The 19389-nt window shown below is 32.6% G+C and overlaps 1 protein-coding gene across 1 annotated transcript in view; it reads right to left on the bottom strand.

Moving 5' to 3' along the window:
• LOC145320022 (uncharacterized) overlaps positions 1 to 19389 on the bottom strand; it is a 42219-nt gene that overhangs the window by 6906 nt on the left and 15924 nt on the right. The window contains exons 16-26 of the mRNA XM_080162462.1: positions 15933 to 16051; positions 15212 to 15292; positions 11062 to 11114; positions 3754 to 3827; positions 3472 to 3537; positions 2929 to 3029; positions 2688 to 2754; positions 2108 to 2185; positions 1542 to 1623; positions 1031 to 1086; positions 324 to 397 (exon numbers count right to left, since the gene is read on the bottom strand). Of these exons, the coding sequence (XP_080018588.1) occupies positions 324 to 397; positions 1031 to 1086; positions 1542 to 1623; positions 2108 to 2185; positions 2688 to 2754; positions 2929 to 3029; positions 3472 to 3537; positions 3754 to 3827; positions 11062 to 11114; positions 15212 to 15292; positions 15933 to 16051 (851 nt within the window). The remainder of the gene's footprint in view (positions 1 to 323; positions 398 to 1030; positions 1087 to 1541; positions 1624 to 2107; positions 2186 to 2687; positions 2755 to 2928; positions 3030 to 3471; positions 3538 to 3753; positions 3828 to 11061; positions 11115 to 15211; positions 15293 to 15932; positions 16052 to 19389) is intronic.

The following is a 19389-nucleotide window of genomic DNA, read 5'->3' as shown; positions in this document are numbered from 1 at the left end:
AATATTAACACTTGCAGAATGTCAGGTCTTAATATGAACAAGATATAAACAAATTCTAAGCAAATTTGCATGTAATCAAAGTTGCAAAAATCGCTTAAATACACGATACCGTTTGAGGATCTACTTACATTTTTAGGACTTTATTTTTAACAATAAACAGGCTTTACTTCAAATATTGTACCTTGTTGTCCTAGGAATCGTTGAATAGAATAATTATGTCATATAAAATGTTGCTTCCAAAACAAGTTTAAATGTTGTTTCGGACAGAAAAAGTGAATCATAGAGTAGATTTGATAGTAAAAAGTATTAAAACTTATGTTAACCTTCAAAAACAGCTTCCTTGCGCAATTTTTCAGGATTGATAAACTGTCTTCGTGCACTTTTTACCGCATACTCCCTAAAAAAATATTTGTATTTAACACTGTGCAATCATTTTTTAATAATCCTAATTTATATTCAAACGTAGTCAACACAAAAAAAAAACATGGATTCGAGATAGAACAAGGAATGATTATTATCTATTATTATTAACACAGGATCGGAAGTCTGGATTTTGTGGCAACTGAAATTGACTGCATGGAAGCTACATCCTCATTACCTGACCGCTACTGCGGCCAGCGATATGCCTCTGTTTCTTTTCCTCTAATCAGTTAACATGCAAAAAAAAGTTAATAAAACACAGCCAAATTCAAAGGTCCGACAAATATATTTTAAAATGTGAATTTTCTGTTACTCGTCATTACTACAAAATTAATAAAAAAAAGAAGTTTCATTCTTAAAATTTAGTCTAAATGTGAAAGTTATTTAAATTTTTGTACAAATAATTTGTACCACAAAAATATTTACCTCATGAATTTGGACAGTAATTTTTTAGTCCATTTAAAAGTCAAATTATCTTTAGAATCTGAATGTAAAATTTTTTTCGCGTCATAGTTAAACATAGGACGCTCTTCTTTATATTTGACGCGCATCGAAATAAAATAGTGTCTCTATAGATACTGAGCTTTTCTAGTAATGAATAAGAACATACTTGATGAAATCTGGCAAAGGTTCCCCTGGGTAGGCACGCTTGTACTCATTTACAACCTAAAAAATAATAATACGTGACCTGCAGAATGATAGAAAAAAAGTCTTTATCAGAAAAAACAGTATCAAACGTTTAAGAAATATGTAACTTAATTTTATTTAGTTTCCAGAAATCTTCAGGAAAAAGTTAACGGACGATAACCATACACAAGGATATATATTTCCAATGATGATAAACAAAATTACCCTTTTCTATATATTAAAATTACTGGTTAAAAAGTTGGGACACTACTAGTATTGAACCACCTTTCAAATTTTAACGAATAAGATAACGTGGTTAAGCATCTTTTGGCGCCATTGCAATACACAGTCAAATATGCTCTCTTACTCCCGGTTATTCTATCTATCTATCTATCTATCTATCTATCTATCTATCTATCTATCTATCTATCTATCTATCTATCTATCTATCTATCTATCTATCTATCTATCTATCTATCTATATATCTATGTACCTGTTCAGACCATACTCTAGGATGGGGAAGATCATCTGTAAACTTACACAACGTGGACATTCCAATATTTTTTGTATCACATCTAAAAAAAAGTTGACTGAAATACAGTAAAAATATAAAATATACAACTGTAGAATTTGCAGATTTCTAACATTTTATTGGTTGTGGCTGAAACATAGCTAGAATAAATTGTGCTTACACAATCTGGTAAACCATATCACCTTCTAAGGGGTGTGGCTGAAACATAGCTAGAATAAATTTTGCATACACATTCTGGTAAACAATATTACTTTCTAAGGGGTGTGGCTGAAACATAGCTAGCATATATTGTGCTTACACAATCTGGTAAACAATATTACCTTCTAAGTGGTGTGGCTGAAACAGAGCTAAATTATATTATTCTTATACATTCTGGTAAACAATATTACCTTCTAAGAGATGTGGCTGAAACAGAGCTTGAATATATTGTGCTTACACAATCTGGTAAACAATATTACCTTCTAAGTGGTGTGGCTGAAACAGAGCTAAATTAAATTATTCTTATACATTCTGGTAAACAATATTACCTTCTAAGAGGTGTGGCTGAAACAGAGCTTGAATAAATTGTGCTTACACAATCAGGTAAACAATGGCCGCATTGTTCCCTAAAAAAATTAGGAATTAAAAATATTTTTTTTCAATTCTTTTAAATTTATTTGAATTGTGTTACAAATTCTCTGTTTAAACTGTCAACGATAATTATTTTTTCTCATTATTCCCAAGCGTTCTGGATTATATTTTCACGGTTGGGAATGGGATGGTTAACAATCATAAAGATAAGTTATGTTGTGCAAAATGTCTATAATTAAGAGCTTTTTATTAATTATGCAAGGCAAGAAAAGGTGAGGAAATTTAAAAAATTCACCTGTATGAAACTAAGGACTGTAAACTATGGCACGAAACGCCAATATATATTGTGTTGCTTATGACACTCCCAACAAAAGATAATAATTTGGTATGGGAGTGGATGGTATATTAACCCTAAATCCCTATATTGTTCTTACCCTCTAGAATCAACTGATTAGATTTAGGGAAGAGAGGACAGCAAAATATTAATTAAAACATGGATAACTACATCAAAAAAAAACTAAGCTACTATTATCTTACCCTGCATCTCCACCGAATATTTTCCTTATAAATTCGTTTGTCTGCCAGGGATCACACATGTTTGTATCTAGAAATAAAATAATTTATTTTTTGTCCCATATTCAACTTTCAAGCTGTTATTGTATTAACATAATTGTCACTATAAAATAGGTGCTACATTAATACTAGTATAAGCCAAATTAGTTTAAATAAACAGTTCTGGGAATATATGTATATGGCAGCTGACTCCAGAAATACTTACTTAGTGAAGGATAGAACCATGGTGTACATCCCTGAAGGCCAGGTATGGTCCTTCCAAATTTCAGCAGACATTCAAACACACATCCAGATTGGGAATATTTCCTAAACAGGCACAATTAATTTTGTCCTCCATATGATATGTAGCGAAGCAACATAATGCCATAAAGTCAAATAGCCTTACATATTTAAGTAAAGTAATGTATGTCTGTCTGTATCAAAAGATCTTGCCAACCGCTTAGCTGATATAGTTTACAGTTACAGTGAAGCTTCTCCTAGATCCTATGAAGGTTTCAAACAATTTTGGGGAAGGGTACCTCCAATCAACCCTCAAAAGAGAAGGTGCCCCTAGATAAGAAAAATGTCCTCCCCACTCAACTTTTTAAAAACTTTTTCGTTTCAAAATTAAAATATAATGCGAAAGTCGACTTTCTTCTTCACAGTAACTACTAACGAAGCACCAATTTTGTCAAGCAGCTAATAAAATTTAGGACACATAGGCACAGAGAGACATCTTGTTAAGGATAATGTAATAAAAAAATCTTACTTGTACATTTCAAGTTGGTATTCATCATTAAAATAACAGTTTCTTTTTGAAGAGTTCACATTTCTGTATTTTAAATATTTTAATTTGGTATTAATCATCATTAAAAGCAAAGCTGTTCTACATTAAGGTTCGGCACCTACATCTATAACAAATAACTTTTGTCGTTAATTTCGGCATATTACAATTGTCCAATATAATCAAAACGTGGCATGATGATTCCTGTAACAGTTAGATACATTTTAGAAAGCGTGGATTAATTTATTTTATGAAAATATTTTCCTGATAGCTTCATCTGCAATAGTGTCCACCGCCGTCATTCCAACCAGGTTCTCATGTCCTGGCCGAACTACAAATCCCTATGAAGAGATAAATATTTATCGATTTCCCTAAAAGTGCCCATTCGAACAAAAAAAAACCCTCCCCCACCTCTTTTGTGTTACACTTTAGGTCATGTTTTTCAGGGAGTAAGGGAGGGGACAGTGGGCAATTAATTAAATTTAAGAGTTTTCGCTGAAAGGCCATGAAATCCAGGATTATCCAGAAAATTTGAAGGAAAGTGTAAAGGGTGTGTTAATAAAATTTAGAAAACAATAAAATAAGAAAAAAGTTCCAAGAACAAAGTATTCATTTGAAAATTAGATTACCAGTATATCAGACTGACGTAACTATTCTGTAATTAATTACTAGAAAAATTTCCCTAAAACTTGTTTAACCCATATTCCTAGATTTTAAATGCCACTATATACAAGAATTAAATTTAGGTTGTTAGATTGTTTATTACACAAATATGACAATAAAGTTTTTATCTGCATATTTGTATATGGGGTACATTACAGCCGCACATTTTTACCCCCCCCCCCTCTCTCTCACTGGGTTTAGGAATGTAAAGAAAACAATGAGTGGCAATAGCAAAAACTAAATGCCTTTGTTTCAAAAGGTATTAAAAAATGGTCTAATCAACCTCTGTATTTAATATTTATTTGTGCTCCAAATTAATTAATTTTACTATAATTTTGTATTTGAAACTACTCATTATAACACTCATGCAATTCCAGTACATTTAATTGGGAGGTTGACAAATTTTCTTTTTCTTAAAATATAAACTAATATATACCTAGTATGATTTTATATACAGTTGTCTACGGATACTGAAATATCTTTTTTTATTTAAATCTATTTTTTTTTTGCCTCAATGGTATCTATTCCATACTTTCTATGTCTGTACATCCGTCCCTCAGTCCGTAACCATATAAGGTAAATGTGATTTTCTTGGCTGCTTTTTGAAATAGACTGCAGATTTTGTGTTTGAAAATACACATTTTCATCCAGTGTATAACTTTCTTAGTCATGTTAGATTTTCATATAAATTTCAAATGGTTTTTCATATTTCTTGTGCTTACCACTTATTAGATGTTGTCATCCTTGTTATTTATAGTTTCATGGAATTTATAAAATTAAGTTAAATTATTAGATTTCTTTTATCCTATTATATAAAGTAGTAAGAATTTTTTGTCTGTCTTAAAGGATCTCGCTAACTGCTGAACCGATATTGTTCTCCTTTACAGTGAAGCTTTTTATAGGTCCTAGGAAGGTTTGAACTATTTTTGGGGAGGGTGTCTTAACCCCCCTCTCCCCTAAAAAAATATTTTTTTTACCTACTCTTTTGAAACTCAAATTTAAAATTGGATGAGGTCGACTTTTCCTCCCCCTACCTTAAAAGCCCTAGAGGCTTCTAGGAGCGTAGCCGCTAGTTATTAAATAAAGTAAAATGATATAGGTAAGTCTGTTATCATATACAGAAGAACTTTACCAACCTTTGGATCTTATAATACATTGTAGATTCCGGAGAAGTTTTGAAAATATTAATACTCACCAAGAGAAACCATCTTATTTTATGTTTATCGTATATCTTTTTTTAAAGAAGTTGTATCAACTTTTTTTTTTATAGCTAGCCGGTTCTTTTAGTAAGTAGTAGATGTAAAATTTTTCATAGAATTCAAATATGCAATCGGTTTTTTTGTAGACCTCTTATTTTTTAAGTAATTTAAGTTTTTTAAAAAAATAATTAAGTCGGTTTTAAGGTACTAAAACACAACAAAATAAAAGAAGAAAATGGTCAGTAAGAACAAAAATAGTAAGATCTTTAATTTGACACCTTACTTTTAAAATTCTGTTGAGTAATTATTGAAAAAATCTATTTTTTTAACCTCGGTATAATAAAAACTTTAGACCTAAATATTTTCTCAAACAGACATAAAAAACATGGGTTCATATATACCATTAGAATCAGAAAAATATTACGAATCCATTGTAAGCAAAATTGAAAAAAATTAAAAAATTAAAAAATTACAGAAATGGCCAATTATTTTTTTTGTTCAGACAACACTATTGTTTTCCCTTTTTTACCCCCTCTTTACCCCCTCTTTACCCCCTTCCCATTTTTATACTCAATTGAAGAATTAAGACGTTGCCTGTACAACATAATATGATATTTTCATATAATTCCTTTTATTGTAGTTTATATACTATATTGTAAACTTTTTTTTTCAATTTTGCTTACAATGGATTCGTAATATTTTTCTGATTCTAATGGTATATATGAACCCATATTTTTTTATTTGTGAAATAATAAAATTAAGTTCAAAGTTTTTATTCTCGTGGGTTTAAAAAAATCGATTTTTTCAATAATTACCTGACAGAATTGAAAAAGTAAGGTGTCAAATTAAAGATCTTACTATTTTTGTTCATAATGACCATTTTCTTTCTTTTTTTTTGTTGCATTTTAGTACCTTAAAATCGACTTAATTTTTTTTTTTTTAAACTTAAATTACTTAAAAAATAAGAGGTCTACAAAAAAACCGATTGCATATCTGAATTCTATGAAAAATTTTACATCTACTACTTACTAAAAGAACCGGCTAGCTATAAAAAAAATAGTTGATACACCTTCTTTTAAGCAATTGGATATGGTTTCAACCACTCAAATAATATAATTAATCAATTTATATTATAAGGTTTGTACAAATGAAAACTATTGAAAATGGGGAGGAGTAATTATAATTAAGATGTCGTAAGTCAGTGTATAATAAGTTTAAAATATATAGGTATCCAAAGTTTTATAACCACGTTAGTCTATTTTCAGGCAAAAAAAAAAACTTTGGTACTTTTAATGGATTTTAACATATAACCAATACTTTAATCTATAAAAGAGATAGTTTTGATTATAGTTATTGGGAATGTGTATATATTAATCGTCCATTGTCTTCTCCCTTAATATCCGTGTATATTAATTCCTAGAAACGTTAATTAATTCTTAAAAACTTGACGTTTTAGACTTTTGAAAATGTTTTTATGTGTTATGAATACCTTGATCTTTTAAATAATCCTTACCCCCTCCCCCCACACACAGTAACAAGAACAATATCCATAAGAAGCACAGAAATATAAAACTAACAATTTTTTAAATAACAAATAATTCCTATTATAATATCTTACCAATGACTGAAACGATTGAGTTCTCCATTTAAGAAAAATTTTACATATGCCCCAGAATGTATAATTTAAAGTCCTATGTATCCTCTTTCTCTTTTACTCCCAATTTTAACGCTTCCTTTGTAAAAATCGAAAACTAAACGTTTTAATAACAAAAACTAAACTTTCAACCTTTCAAATAAAAAGCAAAATGAATGGAATTTTTATTTATTTATAGAAACAAAGAATTTCGTTAACTTATTTCTTCACTGAAAAAAAAATTTGAAATAAAAAGTTTTAAATTACAGAAATAAATTTGCTCTAAAACAATTTTAAAATGTTGGTGCTTCGCAACATAGATCAAACTCTTTACTTTTTACAAATCAAATTACTTTTTAATAAAAATAATACACCATAATTTGAGTATTTGAGATCATTTACATTTTATGATTTTAAGAAAAATAGTATATGCTTTATAATGGTTACTAGCAGCTTAGCCCCTAGCATCTAGAGGCTTAGCCCTATGAGGTGAGAGGAAGTCAACCCTCCTATATAGAATTTGTTTTTAAAAAATAGGCACTGCTACAGGCTGCTGCCTAGTGCTACAGCCTACCTAAAAAAAGGGGGGTTGGGGAAATTTTTGTTTTTTATGGATATGGGGGCATCCCGCCCCCCAAGAAAATAGCTTAAAACCACCACAGAACCAGTAGGTATATTCCCTAAAGAGTAGAATCCGATTGGTTCAGTGGTTACCGAGATCTTAAGGGACGGACTGACAAACGGACGGACAGACAGGCAGACATCATTCTACTTTGTATTATAGATATATTTTTGGAAGGTGTTATTCTTGTTATATTAATTTTATGGCAATATAATTGTGCAAACAAACAAAATTGATTGGAAAATTTTTACTTTGTTCAGACTTAATTCAATGGAATTCATAATATTAAAAAAAATTTGGGGGTTTCTACAATACGAAGAAAAAAACAAGCTGTTTTTATTTTATTTTATAGTGTCATTGTTGGAATAGCATTAATTGGTAGATATAGGATCCTTGTTGTAATGTTTAATAATTATTATAATGTCATTGAAAATATCTATAAATTGTTGGAACTGAGCAAAAAAAATTTTTAATTGGCTAACATAAACCCATGGACTAGGGAATGCTATTCTGACAAACAATTCTTAGTGAAAATTTCTCACAACCCTCTTACCTTATTTCTCCCCTTCTCATCCACTTCCCTTCAGTTACACCAAAAACAAGTTTTAACTCTTCCCCAACGAAATATCTAATTTTCGGTAATTTGAAATTGAATTAATGGGCTGAATCCAGGCCCCTGCATAAACCATAGATTGCATAAGCTTATAACGTCAATATATGTAAAAGTAAAAGATACGTAAATCCCCCCCCCCCCCTTCTTACTTTAATTTACTTCAAAATAAGGTTTAGGGGGAAATAATTTTCTAAGAGGATTCTTTGTTTTAAAAAAAAATTTCCTAACTGGTTTGCTATTTAATTTTTTTTTGGCTGTTTTGAAGTTTGATAAAATTTCATGCCAGATGTAATTATGAATATGTTTATTGGTATTTCTAATTGATTTATTACAAAATGTAAACTCATATTTGGTGATTATTTCATAATTATTCATGGTTTTATAACAATTTTTATTACATTTTTAACTACTTTGTCCTAATATGAGGTTGAAGGATATTTGTTTTAAAAAGAAAATACATTTTTGGCTTCAGCTATGTTGGAGTAACGTCCGTAAAATATCATGAAACCTGCCAAAGAACATATATAAAACTTCTCTGAAAAACTAACAGTCTTGAAATCTTAGTAAAACAAATGTATATATTATACTACGGATAAAATGTATAAAGTTTTTGTTTAATTTACATAACTACAAACTACATTTAATATAAAAAAAATTAGAAGCGCCGTTACTCTATAATTGTCCTATTATTAGGTTCATTTCAAATGCCCTCCCTTCTTTAATTGGATAAATTTTAACACTAAAGTTTGCTAAATGAATAGATTCTTTAGTTTTGTCTTTATTTTAGGTTGAACTTATAAGAATCGATTATATTAGGACACATGCCATACCAATGCAAGGATTAATATACAATAAGTAAACTCTGGTTATTTATATTCAATGGTGAATAAGTCATGAAATAAGAGAACGGGAGGCATTTTACTATGGCTCCAAATCCGATTCATTTCCGCTAGATTAAAACCTGAGATGAATTCTTAAAAAACTTTTGCCCCACTAAAATCAGTTTGCCCCATTAAAATCAGTGAGGCAAACTAAAAATTTAGTGGGGATAATTTTAGTGAGGCAAACTGATTTTAGTGGGGCAAAAGTTTTTTTAAGAATTCACCTCTGTTCTGATTCTTACTATGAATAGTGTTTTGTATCATATTTTCACAAAAAATGTAATAAAAATCATAACATTAATTTTGTTGGTGAGGACCTTAGCATAGGCGTCCAAGGGGGAGGGGTAATGGGCCATTTGGCACCCCCAAAATTTTTTGAACAATACCCCCCAAAAAAAAAATTACCCCTACCTTGGGGGTGCCGTAGGCACCCCCAACGATTTTGGGGGGGGTATTTACCCCCCCCCCGAACGATTTTGGGGGGGGTAATTACCCCCCCAAAATAAATGTTCTTTAAAAATTTTTTTTGGGGGGGTATTTACCCCCCCAAAATTGAATGTTCTTAAAAAAAATTACTGAAAATTTTTTTTTGGGGGGGGAGAGGGTAATCCCCGCCCCCCCCCCTTAAAAAAAGTCATAGTGTGACTCGAGCCTTGAGGTGTAATATATTTTATGTTCCTCGTTTGGTCTCCTAATAGTTAATGAAAAGTATATCCTAATGTTTCAATTAAATCAGATCTTGAACACCATGATAACAAAAAATTTAATAGTTTGATCATGTTTTATTTGCTTGGGCCTTTATAAGGGCTAAAACCATCCCGGGAATCTATGATGTAATTGTAAAGCACTGAAGATTCCATAAAATAGATACCTAACTAAATTAAATATTTCATTAAATAATGAAAAAGAATTTCTATAGGCAATTTCTTTTGGGAGGATGTCAGGGTGTCTCAAAACTAGTTATAAAACTTACCAGGACCTATAAGACGCTTCACTTTAAAGTATAATCATATTGGTTCATTGGTTAGTGAGTTAATTATTGTATTTTTATGTTCTAAAGAATGAGATACTACTATATATTTGAATAGTAGTGGCGCCCTTAGCATCTAAGAACTTGTATTTTCTAAAGGGTAAAAAGGGAGGAGAAAAATAGCCTAAAACCACTCAAAGGATTGATCTATAATAGTGTGGAACCATCATGGGATCTATGTGAAGCTTTCCTAAAAAGGAGAACTCAGTATTAAAAGTAATGAAATCTGAAGCTATAGTCAAATAAACCTTACTTACTACTTTATGTTATAGGATAGTACTTATTAACTTAATAGATTAGGTAGGTGCTTTTTTTACATAATTAAATTACCCCCCCCAAAAATGTTACCCCCGGGGTAAATTAGTTTGGGGGGGGTAATTACCCCCCCCCCCAACAGATTTGGGGGGAGTATTTACCCCCCCCAACAGACTTTAGGGGGGGTAATTACCCCCCCCAATCAAATTTTACCCCCTGGGTAAAAATTTTGGGGGGGGTAAAAAAAAATTTCGGCGCGCTTCGCGCGCCATTTTACCCCCCCCCAAACACGAATTACCCCCCCCCCTAAAATTTTTTACCCCCCCCAAAAAAAAAAGCTTGGACGCCCCTGGACCTTAGGCCCATTGGAGACAATAAAACTAGAATTAGTAATGAATGTTCTGTTTACAAAAATATCTAAAATATTTGTATTTCTCGTATTCATTCGATTCCGGTGGATAGGAACCAGTTCTCATCCATACGAAAAAACTATGTCTAGCATCGTATTACATCCAGCTTTCTACGACTATAAAAATGTACAATCATAAGATTAAACCAGTTTTTTTAGCCGGTGACTTCGGCACCTCGCGGCTAAAAAACTGGTCTTAATCTTATAATTGTACATTCTATATCCGCGGAAAGCTGTTTATAATACGATGCGAGAAATAACTATTCTTACCTTTTCTGTTAGTGAAGGAAACTTTTCTGATGAACTCACAAGTGACAGAAAACCTTAAAAATTTGTTTTGTCATTATTAGAATTGCGTTATTTGGCATATACAGGGTACGGCACATAAATCCGGACTTTTTTTAAGCGGCCATAGCATCAAAACTACTTGACCAATCAGGACGTTTGACCCCACTATAAAAAGCTTAAATAATGACAATTAAGCACAAAAAAATCTTTGGACGAAGATGGACGTGTATAACGAGCTGGCCGCGCATATGTTCAACAAGGCAGATTCGAAATGCGCAGGTGGTTAAATCTTGATTCTTGACTAGAACCCACTAAATCTGACCTCAGCCCATCTGTAGTTGAGAAAAGCATATGAAACTTGCTGGAGATACTGTTAGATACATAAGTAAGACACTAGAAAAGACTAGAGCTCGCTATCTGAAATGGCTTGGCCGTAGTACTCCAGCAAAGTGAAACGTGTCAGATTTTAAGATGTCAAAAACATCAAAAATCGTGAAAAATTGTTAATATTTCTCGGTTTTCGATTTCAGGGACCCATATGGAACTTTAAAACTCATTTTAGACAATGAATTGCGGTAACAACCCTAGCTGAATTGTCATGCCATTTCCAAAAAGGTAAAAAACGTCGTTATAGCTGAACTGTGGTCCAAATGAGAGCCTCAGTGTCTAAGGGTAGCTTGAAAGTTGTATTAATTTGGACCCTGCTGTTACTCACGTTTCTAAGGAAATGTGGCCTCCCAGCAGCCTGATATTAATTCAATGGACTTTTTGGCATACAGCTACTTTGAAGCATGGACCAATAGAGGTGCCCATATCACAAAGACCTCCCTCATTGCCACTATCAAGGAGAACTTCGCCAGCTTGGACAGGTACATTTTGACCTGGGCCTGCCGGCGGCTGAGGAGGCGGGTACAGGCAGCGAATGAGACTGGCGGCCATTTTTTTTTAATAATCTAATAGTCAAATATCTATCCTGCCTCTCAGTTTTTAAAATTCAATAAAATCTTTATAATTGACGATTTTATATTCATTTGTTTAAAAATTAGAAAAAGTCCGGATTTATGTGCCGCACCCTGTAATTTTCCTGCAAATAAAAGTAAAAAAGACAGATAATTATTAATTTTCGCATCGTATTATAGACAGCTTTCGGTGGATATTAAAATTAAATCTTTTAAGATTAAAACCAGTTTTGTTAGACACGAGCAACCGAAGGCCCAGGCTAACAAAACTAGTATTAATTTTATGATTTTCATTTTAATATTAGTGGAAAATGTCTGTAATACGATTCTATACACTATTTTATTTTTAAGTATGACTGAGAACCGGTTCTAATACAGCGGATATTAATAGGCTTCGAAGCTATAATAGAAACACATTTCTTTTTACTTTTTGACGTTATTGTCCGTGTTAAATTACCAGAGTACGATTTCAGGAAAATATAATTAAAAACCCAAGAAACTTATTGAAAAAACTTAAATGGCCTTGAAAAACAAACCACAAACAAAACCAAAATTAGAGATTTTTAAAAATGTTTCAATTATTAAATATCAGGAAATTTGAAAATAAGATTGTAAAACCCTAAAACTACAATTTGTTTGTTTGTTTGAAATTAATAATTTTTCTGCAGATAAGTTTCTTGTAAAATTTTTATTATTATTGCTTTGTTGCTTATGGTTATAACATTTCTTGTTCTGTAATATCCCTTTTCTAATTTCTAACACGCAAAACCTGTTCTATAATGTCTTCCTCTCTATGTATATTTGTAGACTATGTAACTATGTAATGTTGATGTCTCTGTTGATTATACATGCTGTACACACCCCTCCTTAACCGAACTTTAGATTAAAAAAATTTTCCAAAAATTCGGACAATTAGGCGTTCAAATAGGACCTAGTGGTAGTTAGAATCAGTTGAGAACAAAATCCTAGCTGTTCCTTCTTGCCAGATATCGCCATTTTAAGATTTTAAGTAAAATTACACTAAATATCCAAATACAAACTTAAATCTTCTTTCAATTTTTTAGTATAATTTTAGTGAGACAGCCCCAAAACAGAGTATCTTTGCTCCTGTGGCCAAACTAACTGCCTGGAGTTCCTAACAGAGAGTGCCTTTATGTGTTAACACAAATAGGGATTCGAACCCATTCCCAAAACTAACCAACGTGGAATAGCTGTGTATTACAGAATGAGGTCAGTATTTTTACCACTGACAGATAGACAGCAAGGCCTATCCTAACCAGAAACCTGATCATTCACCCACAGGCCCCAGTGGAGCACATTTGAGGTCTGCACCACATGTTTACAGGGTGTTGTTCACCTGCACCCTAGTATGTGGCAGGTTGAGACCTAATGGTGCCCTTAGACTCCCATTAACCCTGGCCAAGCTCAGAGTGATGTTACACACCTGGCCCATGCCCTGTTCATGAGATGCTCCCTTGCCAATCACAGATCAGCACAGCTGCCACAGAAGGATAGCTGTATGTGGTTGGCCGCATACCTTCACTGAAGATGCAAATTAGCACTACCCTGATCTTGATCCTCCAGGAGATTATAATGCTGTGCATCTTGAACTATGCCCTGAACCTGGGAGGGTTCTTTCTGAGGGAGTTACTGTTTGAAACTATCCAAGGTGGAATAGCTGCATATTACAGCATGACAGTGGTAATTTGTATATTGTGCCTGGGCAATGCATGCCCCTCTGGATACTCTCTAGCTGTTGTTTGTGATAAGCAGGGTCAGCTCCTTGTTGAACTTGTACCTGGGGTCCCCATAGTCAGGCCCCTGCACTGGAAGTTTGGCCTGGTCTTGACCACCATCTCTGTCCTGGTGGGCAGTTTGTTGCTGGAGGCACATTGAACACCATGGGGGTGTACAACTAAGAATAGCCCCTGTCCAGTTTCACGGTTTAATCGGTCAGCTCTAGTGCACCTTGACCTCAGGGAATTCGATAGGAACAAGGGCTATGGCTTGCAGTGGCCCCTTGATAGCAGCCCTGGCCAGACAGTTAATTGTACGGCTAGAGGGCTTCTTGCCTTGAGCCGCTGGTTGTGGGAAAGACCCAGGTCCCAGGATTGGCAGGGCTGGGGCCACTTGGTTAGTGTGAGTGGGGGCGACCAGTGCTACTCTCCCAACTGATCCATACCACCAGCTCAGGCATGTCAAACTGTAACTGTGTCCCCAACTACATCAAAAAGAACCCTCCCAGGCTCAGGGTATGGTTCAAAATGCACACTACCATGATCTCCTGGAGGATCAAGATCAGAATGGGGCTAACTTGCATCTTGAGAAATGTATGCAGCCCACCACCTGTAGCTATCCTTCTGTGGCGGCTGTGCTGATCTTGGCAGGGGAGCAACTCACGGCCCATTTCACAGGCCAGGTGTGTAACATCACTCTAAACTTGGCCCAAATGGCAGGGTTAATGAGCGTCTGAGAGCACCTTTGGGTCTAAACCTGCCCAATACTTGGGAGCAGGGGAACAACACCCCAGAAAACATATAGTGCAGACCTCAAAGGTGTTCCACTGGGGCCTGTGGGTGAATGATCAGGTTTTCTGGTTAGGATATGCCTTGCCTTCGCTGGCCATCCATCTATCAGTGTTGAAAATACTGACATCATGCTGTAATACACAGCTATTCCACATTTGTTAGTTTTGGGAATGGGTTCGAATCCCTACTTGTTTTAACACATAAAGACACTCTCTGTAAGGAACTCCAGACAGTCAGTATGGCCACAGGAGCAAAGATACTCTGTTTTGGGGCTGTCTTACTAAAATTATACTATAAAAATTGAACGAAGATTTAAGTTTGTATTTTGATTTTTAGTGTTATTTTACTTAAAATCTTAAAATGGCGATATCTGGCAAGAAGGAACGGCTAGGATTTTGTTCTCAACTGATTCTGACTACCACTACGTCCTATTTGAACGCCCAATTGTCCGAATGTTTGGAAAATTTTTTAAATCTAAAATTTGGTTAAGGAGGGGTGTGTGTAGTTTACTCAAATTTATACTTTATTTTTGTTTCACCTTCAATTTATCCCCGTTACTATTTCAATCATTTTATTTTATTTTAGGGGAGTTCTTGTGCTCGACTGGCACTTTAAGGGAAAGCACCCAGTAATTATAATATTTACCTTCGAAATCATCCGCTACTGTCCCGGGAGAAACTATGTTAGCATGTGAATCTATTATCAATGTAAGCCCTCGATTTTTTCCTAAAATAATACTTTTTATAGATGAAAGATCAAGTAGTATATTCTATTCTAGATGGACAGATCAAAAAAAAAAATAAAAAAAAGTTCAGTCAGTGAAATGATATGTGGTGTTTTTCCTCATATTCCATATGGACCACAGGTTTTTTTTTAAATCAGGTATTTTTTGCTTTATTTTAGATTATGTCCGAAAAAGGAAAGGTTAGAATACCTCCTTCTGAATAGTATGAAGTTTATTTTTCTCAAAATTTCAAATTAGGGGAGGTTCGGTGGTTATGAAAAAAATTGGGAATAGTCCCTTTCGTAACATCGACCGATATGGGGTGATTCGTCGTATTTTTAAAATGGCTTTTTATAGGTTAGGTTAGGTTAGGTTATGTTATATTGGGTTAGGTGATTGCCCCACAGGGTTAGGTAATTGGCCCCGCAGGGTTAGAGCCCCCTAGAAATAGGAAAAAAGCTACTGTGAAAAATACGAAGAATCGCCCCATAAGGTGCGATGTTACGAAAGGGACTATACCCAAAACTTTGAGTTAAAACTCAAGCTATAGACAAAAGGTCAGGAAGTAGATTCTGAGCTGGATATCCTGATAAAAAATGTCCATATTTTTTTGTTTAAATCTCAAAGCAGATTTATGTATACCTATCTCAGGCCTGGGTTCCTTGCCAGTTAGAAATCCATTGGGTAGATTTGCTTCTTCAAAAGAATTATTCACATTCATTCTTTGTAGGCGGGCCACTGATTGGGCAAAAATTGTTTCCCTAAAGAAAGAAAATATAATACAATTGTATATGGTATATTAACAAGGGTTACAACACCCAAAGGCAGCAATCATTGAACTGTAAAAAACACTTGTACCCAAATTTTTATAACCATGTTATTTTTTCTTTGCCTCAAAAAACTTAATGTACTTTTGTTAACTGGTTGATTGGTTGGTTTAATACTAGAAGTGTCCAAACTATACAACCTATAATTTAATCTATAAAAGAGGTGGTTATGTTTATCATCATTGGGGATATACAGCAATTTATCATGCATTTCCCTATCCCTTAAGAAATGCAAAGTATAGATTCAAAAAAATATTATCTGAATTCAAAAGAACATGACAAAATGAAATCTATCTGCTAAGTAAATCACTTTGTTCATATTTTCATCAATGATATTTTAAAGCTTAGCTACTTATTTCTTTTACAGGTCATCTAAACTACATCAAACGCTGTCATGACATCAAAATTGACATAGCACTTCACTTTCCATTAAAAACATTATGGTGTGACCTGACTTCCGCATATACAATATACATCCCATTATCAAATAACAAAAAACCGCATATTATTAAATCAGCACGAAATAATCACTTGTTTTCTCTTGTTATAAAACATTTAATTTTATAATTTCGGCTAATGTCTTTTTTTTGACACTGTGTGCATGTGGTAATATGCGGAATTGAATGCACAGATCAACTCTACAATTATCGTGTCGAGTTTTTGTTCAATATAAAAAGGGGTTAATTACATATTGAAATATAGGCAATTATGTCCATAGGTCGCGCAACAATATTCTATTAAAATGGGGGCTTTCCTGTAAGTTTCCTAATATTAATTGAAAAAAGGGTAATATCTTCTTAGAAATATTTTTTTCAATTTTGAAAATTTAAGCATCTCTATAAACAAGTCCCAAAAATTAAGTATGTGCTTAAACAGTATCATCTATTTAGGCAGTTTTGCAACAAATTTACTTACAATATTGTTTGTACTGATGCATTTGATATTCTGCTAATTCAGTTCTGACAATCTACAAGTGTTAATGTTCGTTTGTCCTTCCCTTTCAGAGCTTCGCTTTTGTGGATGTTGTCATCCTTGTTTAAAAAAAGAATGGGGCTTTAGGCATTTTTGATTAAACATTAGCTAATATAGATTTGAAAAAAAGATGATTACCTACAACTTTTACTTTTAGCGTTGCTGTGCTTTAAGTATTTTTGGAAAAAAATGTATTAATTATATGTTTTTAAGTAGAACAAATTTATTCATTTTGTTCATAAGTGCTTTATTCTAAAAAAATAACCTATTATTAACCTATATCATTAAATTGAACAGACATATTTTCTTTTATGTATTGTTTAGGTATATTGTAGAGAGCCCTGCGGGGATATTTTGTTGAAAAATTTACAAAACTTGGAAATCTAAAATATTTAGAATGTTTAATATTTATTTATGAATGCAATAAATTTATATTTACTGCATGGTTGTTTAGTGGTTATAAAGTTGGATTAATTATTCATAATAATGGAAAACAAGGATAATTATGCCCATATATAGGGTAAATAAAACTATATCAAACTAAAATAAATATATAAAAAAAGACAACAGTAAAGTATATTTCTAATAGAAACTTTTTCTATAAACTATATTTTTTTAAACACTAAAAATTTTATTTTGCTTTTTTTGAAATTTTACAATGCTTGATTATTTCTTTAATAAATCCATAAAAATCGGAAATTATTACAATTATAATAAACTTTCCATTTATTACTTGAATCCTATATTTATTACTTCTGACCTAAAAAAAGGTAAAGTACAAAGAAATTCGTGACTTGTGGCTTGTGACCTCGTTTATAGTAAGAGTTTATTAAGATTAGTAAAATGTATAAGTATTTATCTTTAATTAAGAAACCCCAAATAAAAAAAAATTATTAAGCACAAGAAGGATTTTGTATTGATCTGTTCCATTTTCTAGAAATGTTTCATGATGAAAAACTTTTTATTTTGTCTTAAAATCAATCATTCAACAATTTTACGCAATTTGATTGAGGGTGGGGGTGGGCTGGTGAATCAACCCCATAAGATTTATGGACTGAAAAAAACTTTAACAAAAAAAAATTGGTGTTAGCGGAAGGGGGGGGGGGTAACATCTTGGGGCGAAGCTACTTGCTTCACAAAATTAAAGAACTATCTTAAATATGGGTATTGCTTTTTTTAGTGAATAGGTAGACCTAATAGTAACGTCAAGTATTAAACATTTAATAAAGTTACAAATACTCATATATGCTACGACCTTGCATAATTGATTAAATAAATGATTAAAATACAACCACAATAACAAAAATAAACAATATAATGTTATTTTTGATTTCTCTAAATAAAAGTACAAATGCAAAGAAAGTGTAAACTTTTTTGACTTAAAAAATCTATAAAATAAGGATAAGAGATAACAAATCAATCGTGGGCTTATAATTTATTTGAGTTAAATTTAAAGTTGAAATAAATAAAACACATTTATATATCAATCTTACTTAGTCCAAGCATCTATTGACTGAGCAATAAAATATTCCAAAATAAAAATGCTGTCTTGAAGTTAAACTAAGGCACTGAAGTGTGGACACTTATTGTAGTAAATCTTCGCTTAAAAATGACAAGTCTTTGACCTATTCTAGTAAACGTTCTTCCTATATACTTAATCAATTTATACATTATCATTAAATTGCATTTAAGATTTTTAGACAAGAATGTCAACTTTCACCAAATCCAAGCTTTTTAAATCCAAATATCCTTTCTTTAATGTTAATTGTTTGTAGTTAAAAAATTGTTGAGTGGATAGAAAAAATCTATATTCACTTTAAAATGGCTAAAACCATCCAACACGTTTTTTTATATAAAACTAGCAACCTTTATGGCCCATTTTTTATATTTTCTCTAGTGGCTACGCCCCAAGAGGCATCTATGAGCACTTTATGGAAATGTGGAGGTGTCGATCAAAGATCTAAAGGAATAAGACAATGGCCGATAAATTGATGTATATCCTCAATGATTATACACAAAGTTACTACTTTAGTATATTACAATTAATGATTGAAACTTTGGACACTTACTAAATGAACCAAACAATCAAATTAAAATTCAGTAAAAGTCCCTAACATTGTTAGGCCAACGATTAAGAAAACGTTTTGTAAGACCTTGCGGACTAGTGTAACACACAGCTTTATACCCCCTCCCTTCCTGGGTGTCGACCCTATAATACTAGATGAGTATTATTTTTGCGTCTTTATATCTCGTTATCATTATTTTAAAAATCTATAAACTAGACTAAAACAAAACGTACA

Source organism: Acartia tonsa, chromosome 5, assembly GCF_053477335.1.
Source record: "Acartia tonsa isolate MP-2025a chromosome 5, ASM5347733v1, whole genome shotgun sequence".
In the NCBI taxonomy this organism is placed as follows: domain Eukaryota; kingdom Metazoa; phylum Arthropoda; class Copepoda; order Calanoida; family Acartiidae; genus Acartia; species Acartia tonsa.
The sequence above is the reverse complement of the archived record's forward strand: the minus strand, read 5'-3'. Positions and strand labels throughout refer to the sequence as shown.